At 49.7% G+C, this 16,515-nt stretch overlaps 1 protein-coding gene across 7 annotated transcripts in view; it reads left to right on the top strand.

The window, feature by feature from the left end:
- Positions 1–16,515, top strand: part of SRGAP3 (SLIT-ROBO Rho GTPase activating protein 3) — a 287,702-nt gene that overhangs the window by 224,214 nt on the left and 46,973 nt on the right. For all 7 annotated transcript variants that reach the window (XR_004312261.1, XR_004312262.1, XM_032458881.1 and 4 more), the window contains 5 exons: positions 1,047–1,175; positions 2,515–2,736; positions 4,236–4,337; positions 6,493–6,690; positions 10,702–10,786. Coding sequence is in view for 5 of the 7 variants with exons in the window: in XM_032458881.1 (XP_032314772.1) it covers positions 1,047–1,175; positions 2,515–2,736; positions 4,236–4,337; positions 6,493–6,690; positions 10,702–10,786 (736 nt within the window). In the remaining 2 variants the exon portion in view is untranslated. The remainder of the gene's footprint in view (positions 1–1,046; positions 1,176–2,514; positions 2,737–4,235; positions 4,338–6,492; positions 6,691–10,701; positions 10,787–16,515) is intronic.

Genomic DNA, 16,515 nt, shown 5'->3' with positions numbered 1-16,515 from the left:
GTTATCAAGTGAGAGAAGCCAATCTGAAAAGGCTACATGCTGTGTGTAAAAGGCAAAGCTGTGGAACAGTGAAAAGGTGGGAGGGGTGATCAGGTGGAGCCCAGAGGAGTCAAGGTGGAGAGACTGCTCTGTCTGATACTATAATGACAGATACACACCATTACACGTTTGTTCAGCCCACAGAACATACAGCAGCACCAAGGGTGAACCCGAAGGTAAACTGTGCACTCTGGGTGGCAACGATGTGTCAGTGTAAGTCCATGGGGTATAACAACTGTACCATCTCGTGGTAGACGCTGATAGTGGGGGTGGCAGTGTGTGTGTGGGGGGAGTCGGGGTGTGTGGGAGAGCTCTGTACCTTCCTCTCAGTTTTGCTGCGAAGCTCAAACTACTCTTAAAAAAAAGAAATCTTTTAAAAATTAATTAAAAATGAAACAATCACTGAAAAATTGAATAGAGATTAAATAAGTGGAAAAAATAGGACAGGCTAGAGTAGGGGGAGTGGCGGTGGAGATGCTGGGGATGCACGGCAGACAAGGGTGTCAGCAGAGGCCCCTCTGACAGTGTGACCGTGGGTGAGGACCTGAATGACTTGGAGAAGCAGGCCACGCAGGGACGTGGGAGGATGGCCTGACAGGTGGAGGACACGAATCTGAAGTCTCGAGGCAGGAATGAACGTGGCCTCTCAAAGGACGGGCAGCGGAGGTGACAATGGGAGGGAGGAGGAAGAGCCAGGTTGGGAGGGCCTCGCAGGCCGTCCGCGGGGTTTGGGCAGACACTGCCAGTGCTGAGTAGGGATCTCGGGGTCTTGTTTACACTCCACCCTGGCAGACTCAGAGAACGGCTGCTGCTTACCAGACGGCGCTGTCATTGGCTGCACTTGTGCGATGTAAGACGAGCTTTTGAGCACACAGATCTAATCCGCCTGGCACAGGGAGTAATTTAGGGGGTGCGGGGGACTGATGGCTCACAGTGACCATCCAGAAAACCCCAAATCTCTCCCATCAGTGGTTTGACTCTTACACCCACTCTTTTCCTTCCTCCAGAGGCAGGCAAAGTATTCCGAGAACAAGCTGAAATGCACCAAGGCCCGGAATGACTACTTGCTGAATCTGGCAGCCACCAACGCAGCTATAAGCAAATACTACATCCATGACGTCTCTGACCTGATTGACGTGAGCTCTGGGGAGTCATGGGTTGAACAGGGCCCTGCCTCGCCTGGCGAGTGGTCAGCTGAGGGAGGGCTGGCCTGTGTCCTTAGCTGACACGTCAGGTGACCAGTGTCCCCTTGAGGCCTGATGGAGGGGAAGGGCAGTGAGCGTTTGGAGCCTGGGAGAGGAGTGTCACCTCATGTTTCTCCCTCTGGGTGGGAGTGGGCCTCTGGCGGCCCCTACACACTTGGGCTGGGCAGTTGTAATTCATTGGGTGTTTACTAAGTGCCCTCCTCTACCTACCAAGTGCCCTTATATGTTCAATGCCCCTGGATCCATTCTGCCAGACACACACACGCACACGGAAGAAAATAATGAATTACATAGATCAGCTTTACTTGGGGGTGTTATCTTGGGAGAAATCAGGCAGTTTAAGCAAAAGGAAAATGGAACACTGACTCCCGAGTACTAGCTGTGCAGGACACACTAGAGGGACAGCTGGGCTCAGAGAAGGAATACTGAGTGGTGCCATCAGGGAGGGCTTCTGTCGTCTGGGATGGAGCCGGGACTGCTCCTCGTGTCTTCACGCAGACAGGGATCTGGCCCAGCAGGGGCTCTCTCAAGCTTCCGTGAGGGTGGATGCAGCCTTCGCTCTGGTCCTGGTGTGTCCCATCAGGATGTCAGCATCCTGGGGAGAGGAGCTGCTCGGCCCTGCTTGTGCCTCCCTAGTGCCCTGAGACCAGAACCCCCACTTTCCTACCTTTTAATTTTCTTTTTCACACAGCCCTTTCAGTTTTTCACTTACCAAATTTTCGCTGAGTACCTGTTAGCTCTGGGCCTTGAGGTGCAGCAGTGGACAAGAGCAGATGGGGCTGCCCTCACAGAGCTCACCCTGCACGACCCTGATGGGTTAAAGGCAATTCAGTGCCAAGTGGTGGGTGTTACAGTGAGGGAGGTGGAGGGACACATGGACCCCTGGATGAGGGGCACCTGACGATGTAAACTCTGAGTGGGGAGAACATAAAGGAAGGCTTCCTGGAGGAAGTGGCCTCTAAACTGAAACCCAAAGGAAGAGTATTTAGGCAGGAGGAGAGAGGAAGAGTCTTCCAGGCAGAGGAGATGCATGTGTGAAGGCCTGGAGGTGAAAAAGAAGGTGGTGAATCTGGGGAGCCCGGAGAAGCACTGCCACTGCCCAGAGGCAGCCCCTGGCGCCCTCCAAGGGCTTTGCCATGGGCTGTGTGGTAGGATTCCAAAGTGCACAAGGGCCCACAGCATAAGAGATCTGACTGTGGAACAGGAAGCTGTGAGTCACCGTGGCGGTCCCCACCCTCACCCGCCCCTCCTGTGCATGCTTCTCCCCCAGTGCTGTGATTTGGGCTTTCACGCCAGCCTGGCCCGCACCTTCCGGACCTACCTCTCAGCCGAGTACAACCTAGAGACCTCTCGCCACGAGGGGCTGGACGTCATTGAGAACGCAGTGGACAACCTGGACTCCCGAAGCGACAAGCACACGGTCATGGACATGTGCAACCAGGTCTTCTGTCCCCCCCTCAAGTTTGAGTTCCAGCCTCACATGGGGGATGAGGTAGGCGTCCCCCTGGAGCGTGCGCTCGGGGCTGCTTCTGTCTGTCTCCCGTGTGCTCCCAGAGCATCGGTTGGCAGGGGAGTGTTAGCTCAGGGGCCTGGGGTCAAGTTCTTGGTCCATGGACCCCACCAGCCCAGGAGTTTACCACTAGTACCCCAATCTTGGTAGCTCATATCCCCGACCTGCAGAATTACAGGACCTTAGCTTCCCATAAAACCGTTCCCAGTTGTGTCTAGAAGACCCCAAGGGAGCCCCACATCTGCACATAGATGATGGTCTCACGTTCTCTACCCTCCCCTCCATGGCCTTGGATCACCAAGGGCACTGCCTCAGCGTAGCCACTCTGGCCTGTGCTCCAATGCTGGGAGCCCTGGGCATACAGGCCAGCCGAGTTTCCTTCAGGGCTTGTCCTGTTCAAGATCCTCATTATGTTCTGGAAAAAAAAATGGGAGAAGGCACTTGTCACTGGCCCCAAAGCAGCACACTAGTTACCTGAGTTTCACAAATAGCTCCTTGTGCTTTTCCTGGTCATCCTCCCTCTCTCTAGGGCTCAGGCCCTAGTCCCTGGAACCCATGGAGGACAGCCACAGATGTCAGACCTGCCTCCCCGTCTCCACCACCTCTACTCCCAGGGACACGTGCACAGACATTTCTCCTAGTGGCCCCATTCTCTCCACCTGACGTATGCCACCCGTGCACACAAGAGCTGGGGGGACCCAGCCCATCTCTGGATCCCACTGGGGACTCGGCTGGGCCATTGCTGCCCCTGCTTAGCAGGGAGGGGCCAGGAGGCACCTTGGAAGATGGTGTTTGCTGGACCATCTGATGGCTCTGCCCACTTTCTTCATTTGCAAGAGGTGCCTTCTCCAGGGCTTCCCTGCAGCTCCTGCCCCATCCCTCTGCCCTCGGGGTCCAGCCCTTTGGCTCATCATCTGTGGCTGCAAAGTCTGGGCTGCCGAGTTAGTGATAAAGAACAGAGCCCTGCCGTCCCTTATGACCTCAGCTAAGTCACACCCGGCAGCCCAGCCCACGGGTAGTCAGTCACAGAGCCCTGGGTGGAGTGGGTCTGGGGGAACAGTATTTCTCTCTCGTCTTCCTTGCTTCTACACGCCCCCACCCACCCACAACCGACCAGGGAAGAAGGGCCGTGAGCATGCTGCTGCCTCTCTCAAGCATCTTCCTGCTGGGCCTACTCCACTGTTGCCCATCCTTGGTTCTTTTCATCGGCTTCCCTTAGGCAGTTGCTTCCTTACTACAACTTCCTGCTGGAAATTAACCAGTTAGTGTCCCTTAGTGAGATTATGTCCAAGCCCTGAGTAGTAAACCGTCCTGTGCAGCACAAACATAGACCACAACCAACAGGCCGCACCCAGCAGTGTGAGAGGTGGCCCCTGGGCCCTGCCTGGCTCTGGAGTTGCCGGAGACAAGCTGTGTGACCTTGGGCAGGTCACGTGCCCTTTCCAGGCCTGTTTCTGCAGGCGGCGCTGTCGTTTCTGCAGGTGTGCCAGGTCAGCGCCCAGCAGCCCGTCCAGACGGAATTGCTCATGCGGTACCACCAGCTGCAGTCCAGACTGGCCACGCTCAAGATAGAGAACGAGGAGGTGAGTGGGCCCCTCCGCCCTGGACGGGGTTTCCTTATGGAGGGCTGGCTGGTCCCGAGGAGTCCACCCTTGCTATGGAACACGTAAGAAATTGGGTTCATCTGTAGGATGGACTCCTACGCAACCACTGAAACCACGCCCACCAAGAATCCTTAATGGGGAGGGGAGGGAATGCTCACAAGATGCTAAAGAGAAGCTAAGAGGAAGTGGACCTCTCTGTTCAGTGCATCCTAACCAGGATAAACTAAAGGATGTGCGTATGTGTCTGTGTGTAGTCACAGGTGTAGGAAAAAGACTGGAAGGAAATACTTTGAAATGTCGATTGTGGTTATGTCTGGGTTGCAGGAGTATAGGTGATTTCCGGTCCTTTTTTGTGCTTTTCTCTGTTTTCTGCAGTGAGTTTATGTTATTTTTATCATCAGAAATAATAGTAGGTATTTAAAATTACACAATGAAATAACCAGCTCAGGGCACACTAACCTTGTCATGGATTCTGAGCTCCAAGAAACTTCTATCTTACCACGGCCAGCATACCTCCCATGCAGCTGGTGGCACAGAACGACCCCCAGGTGGGCACAAATGGAAATACCAGCTGGGGTGGCTCTGTTCTGATGTGGACTGACGAGGCCAGGCGGGAGACATCCTAACCCAGCCTGGATGCCCCCACTCAGGGAGGGTGTCATCCAGCTAGAGGACACCAGGATGTAGGGGTGTCACCTGAGACCACAGGCAGGTTTACCCTTGAGAAGCATGGTCACAGCTGGAGATGGGGCTCATGGTCCCTGTCTTCAGACCTCGAGAGGGCTGTCCTGGGCAAGTTGCCTTGTGTTTCCAGAAAGGACAGAGCCACGCTGAAGGTGAGATAGATCGACGTGTTCATCCTGCAAAGAGGGAGGGTAATATTTATTTACTTATGCCCTACATCTTCCCTCGAATCAGTTTAAATTGTTTACATGGAACAGCATATGCGGTATGTGGATAATCATGTTAATGGAATTTAACTTGGAAGTCAGGGCCACAGAAAAGAGGGTGAAGCAAGTGTTCCTCTGGACAGGCTGTTCATGGCCGTGGAAATACTTAGTTTTGAACCTGAATTTCTGCGAGGCTGTGTTAGACAGAACAGATTCACTCATTTATTTGTTCAACTAATATTTATTTAAGTATTTATTAAGCACATACTATGAACTAAACACTGCTTTAGATGCAGAGTTAAGTGAGTGAATGAGATAATGTATATAGTACCTCTTCTCACGGAGTTTCTATCCTAGTGAGAAAAGGCAGGTGATAATTAAAACACAGAAGCAAACTAACCAGAACATGAATGAGGGTAAACAATGCCAGACAGCGAAGGGCACTGCGTTAAGGATGGTGGGGGCTGGAGGGTGGTGGTGGTGTCACCAGGAGGTGACTTTTAAGTTCTGAGATCTGAGTGACAAGAGAGATTTTGAGCAATAATTGTGCAGCAAATGTAGATGCACTTTCTCCCAGGACTGTTTTTGGAAACACCCTCCATCCAAGTACAGTTTCGCCATTTAGGCCCAGTTCAGTGAAGAGCTGTGGTGAGATCGAAGCCCTGCGTATGTAGCCCCCTGGGGGTCCTGCTCGATCCCAGCAGAGGGGCTAGAGTCCTGGAGGACCGACCATACCATGTGTGTCTGAGCATCTGACTTCCTAGAGGTTCTCTTTTCTCAGTCAGGCTTTTGTAGGACTCAGTGGCAGGCAGCTGGAGAGTTCATTCATCGAGGGTGGCGCTCACCTTATCTAGACTGTGTCCCCTCCCTTCTCTGGATGAAGAGAACAGGGCTGTTGCTAGTGTTGTTCCTCTGAGGGGGACCCACATCCCAGGAGGAGCTAGTTTGGGGCCACAGACCCACAAAGAGAAACAAACCTAGAAACCCAAGCTCCTTGTTCATCATAGCATTCTCCAAGGTTCTCTCTGGCAGAAGCAGAGCCATAAAATGACTTTAGATTGGGCACCTGGCTCCTCACCCAGCCAGATGCAGGCCTTCCTTTCCACATCAGTGTAACGGGAACTACCATCATTGTCCTTCCTGCCGCCCAGAGGCTTTGTGTGGGAGAAATAAAGGAACAGTTGGGAAAAGGACTTGCAGTGTCAAAAGCCTTCTGAGGCTGAAGGATTTTTGTGTTTCCCCAGGTTAGAAAAACCCTGGATGCTACGATGCAGACCTTACAGGACATGCTGACCGTGGAGGACTTTGACGTCTCTGACGCCTTCCAACACAGTCGGTCCACAGAGTCCGTGAAGTCGGCCGCCTCTGAGACCTACATGAGCAAGATCAACATCGCCAAAAGGAGAGCCAACCAGCAGGAAACAGAAATGTTTTATTTTACAGTAAGTGGCGTCCTGGCCCAGGACCTGCCGTCTGCTGACCCGCCGGCAGTGACTTTTGGGGAGCAGCCCAAACCTAGTGGGAGCCAGAGAAACCACGTGGGTCAGTCAGACCTCAGATTCTCCCAACATGCTTTTCAGATTAAGTTTCCTGGCTTGGCTTTGTGAAACGCCGTAAGTGAGTTACCAGTGGGTAGCATCGGCCTTGATCTTAGATTGACAGTTCCTGCAACTTTCCTGTTCTAGGAAAACTGAAAGGAAGAAAACAAAAACCCAGAAAGAGTTGCATTTGGTAGGGAGAGAGGAAAAGCGCTCACAGAGCCAGGTGCACACCCTAAGTAACACCCCCCAAGATAGTGTATGGTTGTCACGTTGAGTTGTCTCAAACTGAGGAGTGGGCTTGGCAAATATGCCCTGGGTAATCCTGGTAAATTGCTGGTGATTTGCCATCTTCATGTAAAATCCCAGATTACTTACATTTCACTTGGCCAGGGAGAAGCAGGGATGAGGCATCGGGCTTTGGTTCAACATGTGTTTAGTGAACATGGAATGTTGGGGTTGGAGGGGCCTTACATCTTCGGTCTGACCCTTGATCCTGTTCAGCCGTGTCCATGCCCAAAAGCCATCCAGACGTTGCTTGAGGAGCCCCAGGATGAAAAGCTCTCTCTCTCCTTCCCCAGACAACCGTTTTGTTTGGCCTGTGGCTGGCTGTAGATATTATAATGTTTGCCTGCATCTCTGTTACCTTCAGAAATCTGCCTCACTAGAATTTCTGGTCACTGAGCTTGATTCTGTTCTCTGCGGCAACCCAGAGAGAGGCTAATTCTACATGACAGTCTGGCAAGGTTGCAGGGAGCTGGGTTTTTTATTTCTCCAGGCTAAACATATCTAATTCTTTCAGTCCGGCCTGCTAAGCTTTTGTTTGGAGTGGCCTCCGCATCCTCGTGACTCTGTCCTTGAGCACGTCCCGTTTGTCAACACTTCTTCTAACGTGAGACTCCCAGCAGCGGTCTGACCAGCCCAGAGTTGGGCTAAATGTCCACCTCCTTCCACATTAGGTGCTGTGCTTCCTTTTTGTGTGTTTTTCCTATGATCGTATATGTTTTTTAAGCTAAGTTTGTATCAGTTAAATCTCTATCCCCACCGCACTGCCCTTAAACAGGGTCGCCTTCCTCCTATGGGATGTGTGGGTGATGTCTCGGGTGGCTCTTCTGTTTATTACCCATTAGATTTCCTCCCGGCGGGTTCAGTTCGTGGCCCCAGACAGTCAGGAGCCTGATGCACTTGTTCATCACAGATACAGGTTCAGTTAAGTGTGGCCTCCGTACCTTAAAGTTTGTCAGTAAAAACAAAACCAAAAACCCAAAACAAAAAACAAAACCTATTTGGTATGCCAGGGCCATAGTCAAAGACAGAGTTGTTCAAAACATGCCACTATACTGATATTGATCCGTTAATCAGCATTTTTAGATTGCGTTCATTCAGTCAGTCACAAACCCACCCAGTTCTAACATCCAACTCCATTTCGTGATGGGCCTCGTCAGATCCCTCTTGAAAACTAAGTCTACACATACTGCATTTCCTCGATCTTTGACCTGGTTGTTTTCAACAAAGAAAACAGAGCCAGACTTATTGACTCAGACCTTGCTGATTTCTGGGGTTCACCACTGAGGACCTACTATGTTTGCACAGAGAACGTATGGGTTCCAAGGATAAGTAAGGAGTACGTGTTAAGTCACTTTGGTAGCAGAAGCAAAGAAGGACATTCACCCTGCTTGAAAGGAAAAGACAGCGTCTATGATGAAGGGTCATGGATTTGATCTTAATATTCAAGTTATCAACCTGGTTGGCTAGTACACCTCATAACTTGATGTTGTGATATTATTTAGGTATTTTTAAGGACTTAATACTCCTTTTAACATAGACATCAGTATGATTCCATGGCGTTCTTTCCTTCATGGTCCCATGGAAAGCAGGGTGAAGCTTGGAAGGAGTGGGCAGGGTCCAAGGCCCCAGATCCGCAGGGTGGAATTTGCACTAACCAGTGAATAACCCACCAAAGCATGAGTCACACATTTGGGGTGGAGCTTCAGCTGCCTGGGGCAGTGAGGCGTGATGGAGATAACACCTGCTTGGACCTCAGCTCTGCTTTTTTTATGGTGAATCTTTACACATAAGATAAAATCAGAGGGCAGCATTCCTGGGAGGATCCAGAAAGAGCTGTAGCTGAGTAGTTATCAAACTCAAGTGTGCTTTTGAATCATGAAGGAGGCTTGTTGAAAATGTAGGTTCCCAGACTCCCACCCTCCCTGAGGTGGGGCCCTGGTAATGTGAACGCGTTGAGGCCTCTATGGTATCCTCCTCGGGTTAGATGCACAGTATTCCAAAAATATTACAGAGCAGGGAGCTGCATTTTGAGATCTCCCGCTGGGTAGGAGGCCACTGGTCCTTGTACCACACTTGGAGAAACACTGTGAGTCTACCCTCATTTTACCCTGAGGAGGGCATGGACGCCCAGAAATGTTCAGAAATCCGGCCAAGGTTGCACACTGAGTGGCCACCGCTCTAAGTTCTGTCTCCTGGGTAGGATGGGAGTGGCGATGCTCCCCCCATCTGCTGTCCAAGACCGCGGGGAGGACCAGATGTTCGTGTTTGAAAACTGTCATGTGTTTTGCAGATGCAAGGTGGGGCGGTTCTTAACAACCAAGGGACAAGGTCCTAGGAGCTAAGAGGGACCGTGGCCAAGGAGATGGGACACCACAACCTCCCAGACACTTATCAGGGTGGGACCAGGGTGAGGTGACCTCAGTCTTATCAGGGCCACATGTAAGCCTCCACTCCACGGGCCCCTGCACCTGTCTTCACTGGGAAGCTGGTGATGTTCAGATGTCCTTAGCCGTCGAGGCTCACTTCTCTGCTTCTCTGTGTCCTTTCTGAGTCTTCTAGGTAGGGCATAGAAAGGATTTTTTTGTGAAAAACCAGCTGGTAGATTTGGAGCAGTCACATCCGTCCCCATGCCTTCATTCTTAGGGCTTTTGTAATTGAATTCTGTAGACACCCCCTGCCCCCGGCCCCTTCCTCACCTCCTTCAGGCCTGGCTCTAATGTCACTTCTGCAGTGAGGTCTGCCCCAACTCCCGTCCCTTGTTCCTGCCTTGTTTTCATCCCTGGCATTCACCATCATTGACCCATTGTGTCTTTTGCTTATGTTTTTGTTAGTTTATTGTCTCTCTCCTGCTCTGCTATGTCAGTCCCACTGGGTCAGGGATTCAGCTGAAATTCTCAGCACTGCTATTTGCCAGCACAGCTGTGGGCACTGGGGATCCAGAAAGCTACGGGGGCAGCACCTACAGCGGCTCACAGTCTGGCAGAGAGGGCTCCAGGCCTGTGTTTGGGTGATGCGGGGTGGGCAGGGCCAAGGAAAGCTGGTACCTGTGCTGCGGCGTGGCCGAGGCTAGGCTGACCTGGGGGCAGGTAGATGTTTCTGTTCTGGGCGGCCCCAGGCGCTGCTCTGAAGCGCATTGTTCTTGGCCAGGTCCCTGAACCAGAGGCAGCCTGGAGTCCCAGGGACCCTGGGCAAATCATTCCCTGTGCCAGTTTGACCTGTCTCATCTGTAAAAAGAAGAAAATCATCTCCCCCCAGTCCAGTTGGGTTCTTTTACTAGGAATGCCTCTGGGCCTGCAGAGCCCTTCCTCCTCCAGAGCGCAGCAGATGAGTGAGACTTGCTCCGAGGCTCCCACAGCTCCCCTGACGGAAGCGCCTCTCACCACGCCATCCCCTGGGCTTTCTTTGTGTTCCCAAAACTGACCTGAAAGGCCTGAATGGACTGGCCGGTCACACTCGGCAGAGCTGGGGACCTGCTGGAGCAGATGCAGGGATACCCTCTCCCCTTTGACCTTTCCCCACGCCGGCATCCTTCAGGGTGGCCTCCCGCCTCGGAGGTCCGTTCCGGAGGCAGAGATGGCAGGACTCAGCCCTGCTATTTGTAATGTCTTTGTGACTTGTGTCTTCCAGAAATTTAAAGAATATGTGAACGGCAGTAACCTCATCACTAAGCTGCAAGCCAAGCACGACTTACTCAAGCAGACTCTGGGCGAAGGTGAGTCAGGTGGTGGAAGCAGGCGAGGGGGGCTGTCTTCCCCGCTGGGTTTTGCTGTGGCCAAAGGGAGATCCTGGGCACTTGGTGGAATGAGGCCTGGTACTGGAGCCCCCACCAGGATGAGGCTGGGAAAACGGCCGTGGTGCAGATGCTGAGGGGGTCCAGCCTGGCTGTAGAAAATACGGGGCCAGCACAAGTTGTAGTTTAGCTTGTGGGGAGGGTCCCAGGTAAGGTGATGAGAGGTCCTCAATAGGTAGGGGGTGGGACTCAGGGCACAAGGGTCCCCACTGATGATTTTTAGTCGATCCTATTTGCCAGGAATACCATTGGAGTGCCTGGCCAGGATTCTAGGTTCAAGAAGGAGAATCCATATGTGTTTAAGTCAGAGTTTGGTCCTTGAGGGACGTGGGGACTAGGCTTAAAACTCCCCAAAGTCTTCCAAGGACAGTTGGATAAAATCCCAGCGCTCCCATGGCACATGAGGCCTGAGGCCAGTTGACCTCCTTCCCTGACCTCAGCTACCCATCCTCCACTCCTTACTGTACTCCAGCCGCACTGAGCTCCTTTCTGCACTTCAGAGCTTGTCCAGCTTCTCCCTGCCCCAGGACCTCTGCATCTGCTGTTCCCTCTGCCTGGAATGCTCTCCCCCATGTCTTTGTGTGGATGCCGCCTTATCCTTCAGCTGTCAGCACAGATATCACTTCCTCAGGGAGGCTCTCCCTGCCCCCCAGCCTCAGGGAATCACCACCTCTGTCCCAACACTCTGTTTGATTTTCTTCGTCTCACTCATCACCATGTGAAATCATCCTGTTTATTATTTGTTCACCTACTTCTTGTCATTGGTCATGCCCCTCACCCCCAACAGCATCATATCTTCAACCAGAGTAGGCACATGGGGTCTGGGAAATAGTGGCCAATACGAGAGTGATGAAGGGAATTTCCAAGGTGAAGATGCCAGTAGATCCTGAGATGACAGCTGGAAGCAGTCTAGACCATCCAGGAGTGTTTTGGGGACGGAGGAATGTGACTGGACGAGATGGGGTATGGGGCTGGCGTTCCCTGGCTGGCGGGTATCCTCGCCCTTCTATGGCTCACTCTCCTCTCCTTGGGGGTGCACATTCTAGTGGCCATGCCCTGGCCACACAAATCCTGAGCCAGTCCACTCGGCAGCTGTCAAGGGGTGCGTGGCATTTGTGAGCCCCATGCTTTAGAGGAACTGGTGAGAAATGAAACCATTTCACAGCCCCAAGGCACTTACGGTCTAGCTGGGAGACAACCTATGAATTCATAAAGAATTAACTAGCAGTAACACTGTCACACAGAAATACTGAGTGAGTTGCCAGGAGAACAGTTTGGATTCTGAGGACCGTGAGTCACAGGAGGCAGGTTTCACCATGGACCCAGGAAAGCTGGGAAGGCTTCAAGGCAGATGACAGTTAGGGCTTGAGGAATAGCCAGGGCTTTAAGACCAATGGAATGTTTTCAATCAACTTTATTGACATATAATGGATATACCATAAAATGCACCCATTTTACATGTGGAAATCACTTTTGACAAACGTACGGCCAGATATAACCACCATCAAGTCAAGGTACAGAGCCTCCCTGTCAGCCAGAAGTTCGCTTGTGCCTCTTTATAGTCAGTCCCCGCATCCTCCACCTCAAGCCACCACTGACCTGATTTCTGTCACCATAGACTAGTTTTGTGTGTTCTAGCTGGTGAGAGCTGGGGAACTTTAGGGGGTGATGGAAATGTTCTATATCCTGATTTGGGTGGTGTTTATACATGGGTCTTTACATTTATCAAAACTCATTGACTGAGGGAGGGTGGGGAGGAGTGAGTTGCAACGAGCATTTTTTTTATCCCCACCCTCACCCTCCGGCCCCCTACATTCTGCACATCCTGACATTTCATTACTGGACCAGGAGAAGGGAGCCATGGAGTAGTGTCGGGAACATAGAGGGAACCAAAACAGCAAGGAGAGAGGGAGAGGGAAAAGACAGGAAGTCCTAGAGTGAGTGTGCCAATGGGGACAGCTTCCGCCACTCCCAGAATCAGTTTCTATGTTTGTGGGCTGGGGGACTGGGGGCTGTTTCTCATGGGCCACGTAACAAAAGGCAGGTCCGTGTGAGTTGCTGGCTACTTGTATTTTCAAAATCAGGTGCCCTGGATTTAGAAAACAAGATATTGTTTTAAAAAATAAGATCCCAGATGAGGAAGCGCTTCTCTCCAGCTCCCCCAGGAGTGCTATCCGATGCAACCTTTATTACCGCCCTTGCCTGAATGGCCTTAATGAAATCATAATCATCATCAGTTTTGGTTGGCGGAGCTCCTGACCCACTTGGTCTTCCAAGTTTATTTAGCCTTCAGCCACACCTTGCTCTGAGATGTGATTAACGAGTCCTTCTTCTGAGTTTTGAGCTGAATAGCAACAAAAACAACAAAACTGCAGGAAGACGCAGCTTCAGAAGTATGAGGGCAGCTAAGAAAGAGCCGTCTGGGAGAATTACCGTCGTCCTGTTACCTCGTCAGCCGGCAGTGGAAAAGCCCACTGTGCTGCTTTTGATAACTGGCATGCATCTTGTTAGACTCATCAATTCTGGGGAGGTTTTGTTTTTTGTTTTTTGTTTTTAATAAATGTTTTTGCTTTAGAATAGTTTTATACTTATAGAAAAGTTGCAAAGATGGTACAGAGTTCCCGTATACTCCACATCCAATTTCCCTTACCAGTAATGTCTTCATTTTACACCGCTATGGTGTATTTGTCACAGTGAATGAAGACTGATCCATTATTGTTAACTAAAATCAGTAAGTTACTGCATTACTGAAAAAACTGAAGCTGAGAACAATCTTCAGGCATTTTTGTATCTCCTGATGAAGGTGTATGTGGATTCCTAGGGCATTAGCTGGTAGAGGGAATTTGCACTTAGTTTGATAAAGCTCTTGCCCATTGGGCAAGTAGGGCATGAAAAAACTGAGCAGGCCAAAGAGAGCTCAGATCTTCTTATTCATTCTTCTGAGGGGTCTTCAGATGATTCCTCTGCCTGGACATGTTAACTCTTCCTTTAAGTCAAAAGCTCTTCTAAGACGGGGGCTAGGTTAGGGTGACATCTGCATCAATGGCTTTTTTTTTTTTAATGTCATCTGAGAACTCTTTTGTGTTGGGAAGGATAATCTGCTCATTTTGAAAACAAGTGAGAAATATGGAGCTAAGCAGAATATTTTGACTAAGAAGGTACAAAATTTTTTTTTCAATGAAATGAAATATCATCTAGTGCCTTAGTTTCTCTCAAGTACTCTTTTGACAGCATGCCTCAGAGAAGTCACAAGTTAGAGGAAGCACTAGATGTTCCAGGTCGCTTTCACTTAGAAGCGAAATGGAATGTGATTGACCCCAGACACACAAGTCAGAAAGCTTAGGGCCCTGCAAAGTGGTATTCCTTGTTACAAATGTCACTGCCACGTCTTGGAAAGAAGAGCACACACCCTTGTATGCCCTTGGTTGTTGCTAGGTCATTTTATTGGCCAGAGAAATCTTAGTTTATCGTCTCAGTCTTAGATGTCTGACTTTTTTATTGCTCTGGGTAGTCGGTAAGCTCTAGGGTTGACACCTAAGATGCGGGTGGTTTTTCAATTTACTCCAGGCCCTCAAGGATGAATGGTTCATTGTCTCCAAAGGGATGAGACATAACCTTTTCAGGCCAAGATTTAATAGCCCATTGCAGAGCCGAATGTCTGCGAGGACCAGACAGTCTGACCTTCTAGAAAATGACTGAGCCACCAACTATAAAATATGTATTTTAAATCTCAACAGGTCTTGAAAGGTAAAGGGCAGAGTGTTTCTGATTTTTGATGTTTGTTAGAAGTTGAAATACCATATTCCAAAAGGTGTTGGTAAAGGAATTTTGAGAGCTGGAAAGTGAGTCAAAAGCTGGAGGAGAATGTATTTGATTTGCTGCCAGAAGAAAGTCTGTCTTGAGTGTGTTCTGATGTTGCACTCCAGGACCTAGGCTGTTTGGTTACTACCTACCCCTTTCTTCCCTCCTGGCCCCTTTCTGTCCATTCATCTGTCCACCCATCCATCCAAAAGCGCAGGCTCTGTACTTGGCCAGGACTGAGGGTACAGGGTAAACAAGACAGACAAGGTTCCTGCCCTCATGGGGAGGAGAGACCTCAAACAGGAAACAAGCTCTTGAGTAAAGAATTACAGCTGTGATAAGTGCCCTTGAATGGAAAATTTGGGCTGAGATAGAGAACAGTTGTGTATTGGGGTGGAGGGGGAGGCATGGGGGACCTTTAGGTTGGGTGATCAGAGAGGCCTCAGAGAAGAGGTGACATTTAAACTGAGACTGAAGGATGAGAAGGCGTCATGAGAAACTGGGGAAAGACTGTTGAGGCCAAGGGAACAGCATATGTGAAGGCGAGAAGCGATGTGGTGAGGCAGGAGTAAAAGAAGGGCCCTGGGACTGGACCCTAGTGAATACATAGTGGAGCCGGCAGTTCTGGAACCAAGAGGAAGTGGAGCAGGAACCTCTTCCTAGGTCCCCTTTGTAAGTCAGAGTTGCACAGCTGACTACACCCCTCAGGAAAACAATGTGCTTTATGGTCCACCAAGGCCATTAGCCGACCTTTCCGTGGGCTGCCATCTGCTCCAACTCAGGGCCTTGGGTCTACATGAAAATTTAACTCAAATTGATGTCTGGTAGGAATTTGTCCCAGACCTTAGACACACAATCAGTTTAAGCAGAACACATTTTCCTGTTTTACTTTTCTCTGTTCTGGCTTTGGCTTTAGTTCAACCAACTACAGTCACTCTTGTAACTGCTTGTGGCTTTGGTCAGGAATTAAGGAACTGTGTATTGATTCACTCCAAGTTTTATTTTCAGACTTCTCTTCCTCCCCTCATTTTTCTCCCCAGCCCAATCAGCATTGTTTTCTGTAAAGAAAAATAAGGGCTCAGTTCTTTATTTTATAAAGTCCCTTCATGTGAATGCTAGATGGGATTCTAGAGTGTAGAGCGGTGCTGTCCAGTATGGTAGCCACCAGCCATATGTGGCTGTTAAACACTTGAAATGTGGCTAGTCTGAACTGAGAAGTGTAAAATGAGTACCACATTTCAAAGAATTAGTACTGTACGTATATATATGCATGTGTGTGTTTATGTGTATATATATTATTATATTTTTATATTGATACAAATTGAAATATTTTTGACGTATTAGGTTGCATGCAATATATTATTTAAATTAATACCACCTGTTTCTCTTTACTTTTTGTAACGTGCATACTATAAATTGTGGCTTGCATTATATGTCCATGGGACAGCACTGGCTTTGAGGTTCTCTTCCTGTACCATAAAAGGACTGAAGTACTGAGTCATGCTATGAATGAACCTCAGAAGCATTATGCTCAGTGGAAGAAGCCAGATGCAAAAGACCACATATTGCACAATTTTACTTTTATGAGATACCTGAGAATAAGCAAATCTATAGAGATTAGTGATTGCCACAGGCTGGAGGTGGGAAGAGGGTGTGACTATAAATTGGCACAAGAGATCTTTTCTATGTGAGGGAACTTTCTAAAATTGAATTGTGGTGACAGTTGCCCAACTTTGAACATTTACTAAAAATCATTGAATTATGCATTTTAAATGGGTGACTTTTATGATACATAAATTATACCTCAGTAAAGCTGTTAAAAAAAGAGGGCAGTGGATATGAGTCTGGAA

Source organism: Camelus ferus, chromosome 17, assembly GCF_009834535.1.
Source record: "Camelus ferus isolate YT-003-E chromosome 17, BCGSAC_Cfer_1.0, whole genome shotgun sequence".
Taxonomy (NCBI): Eukaryota; Metazoa; Chordata; class Mammalia; order Artiodactyla; family Camelidae; genus Camelus; species Camelus ferus.
Note: the sequence above shows the minus strand (reverse complement) of the source record. Positions and strands in the feature narration are given on the sequence as shown.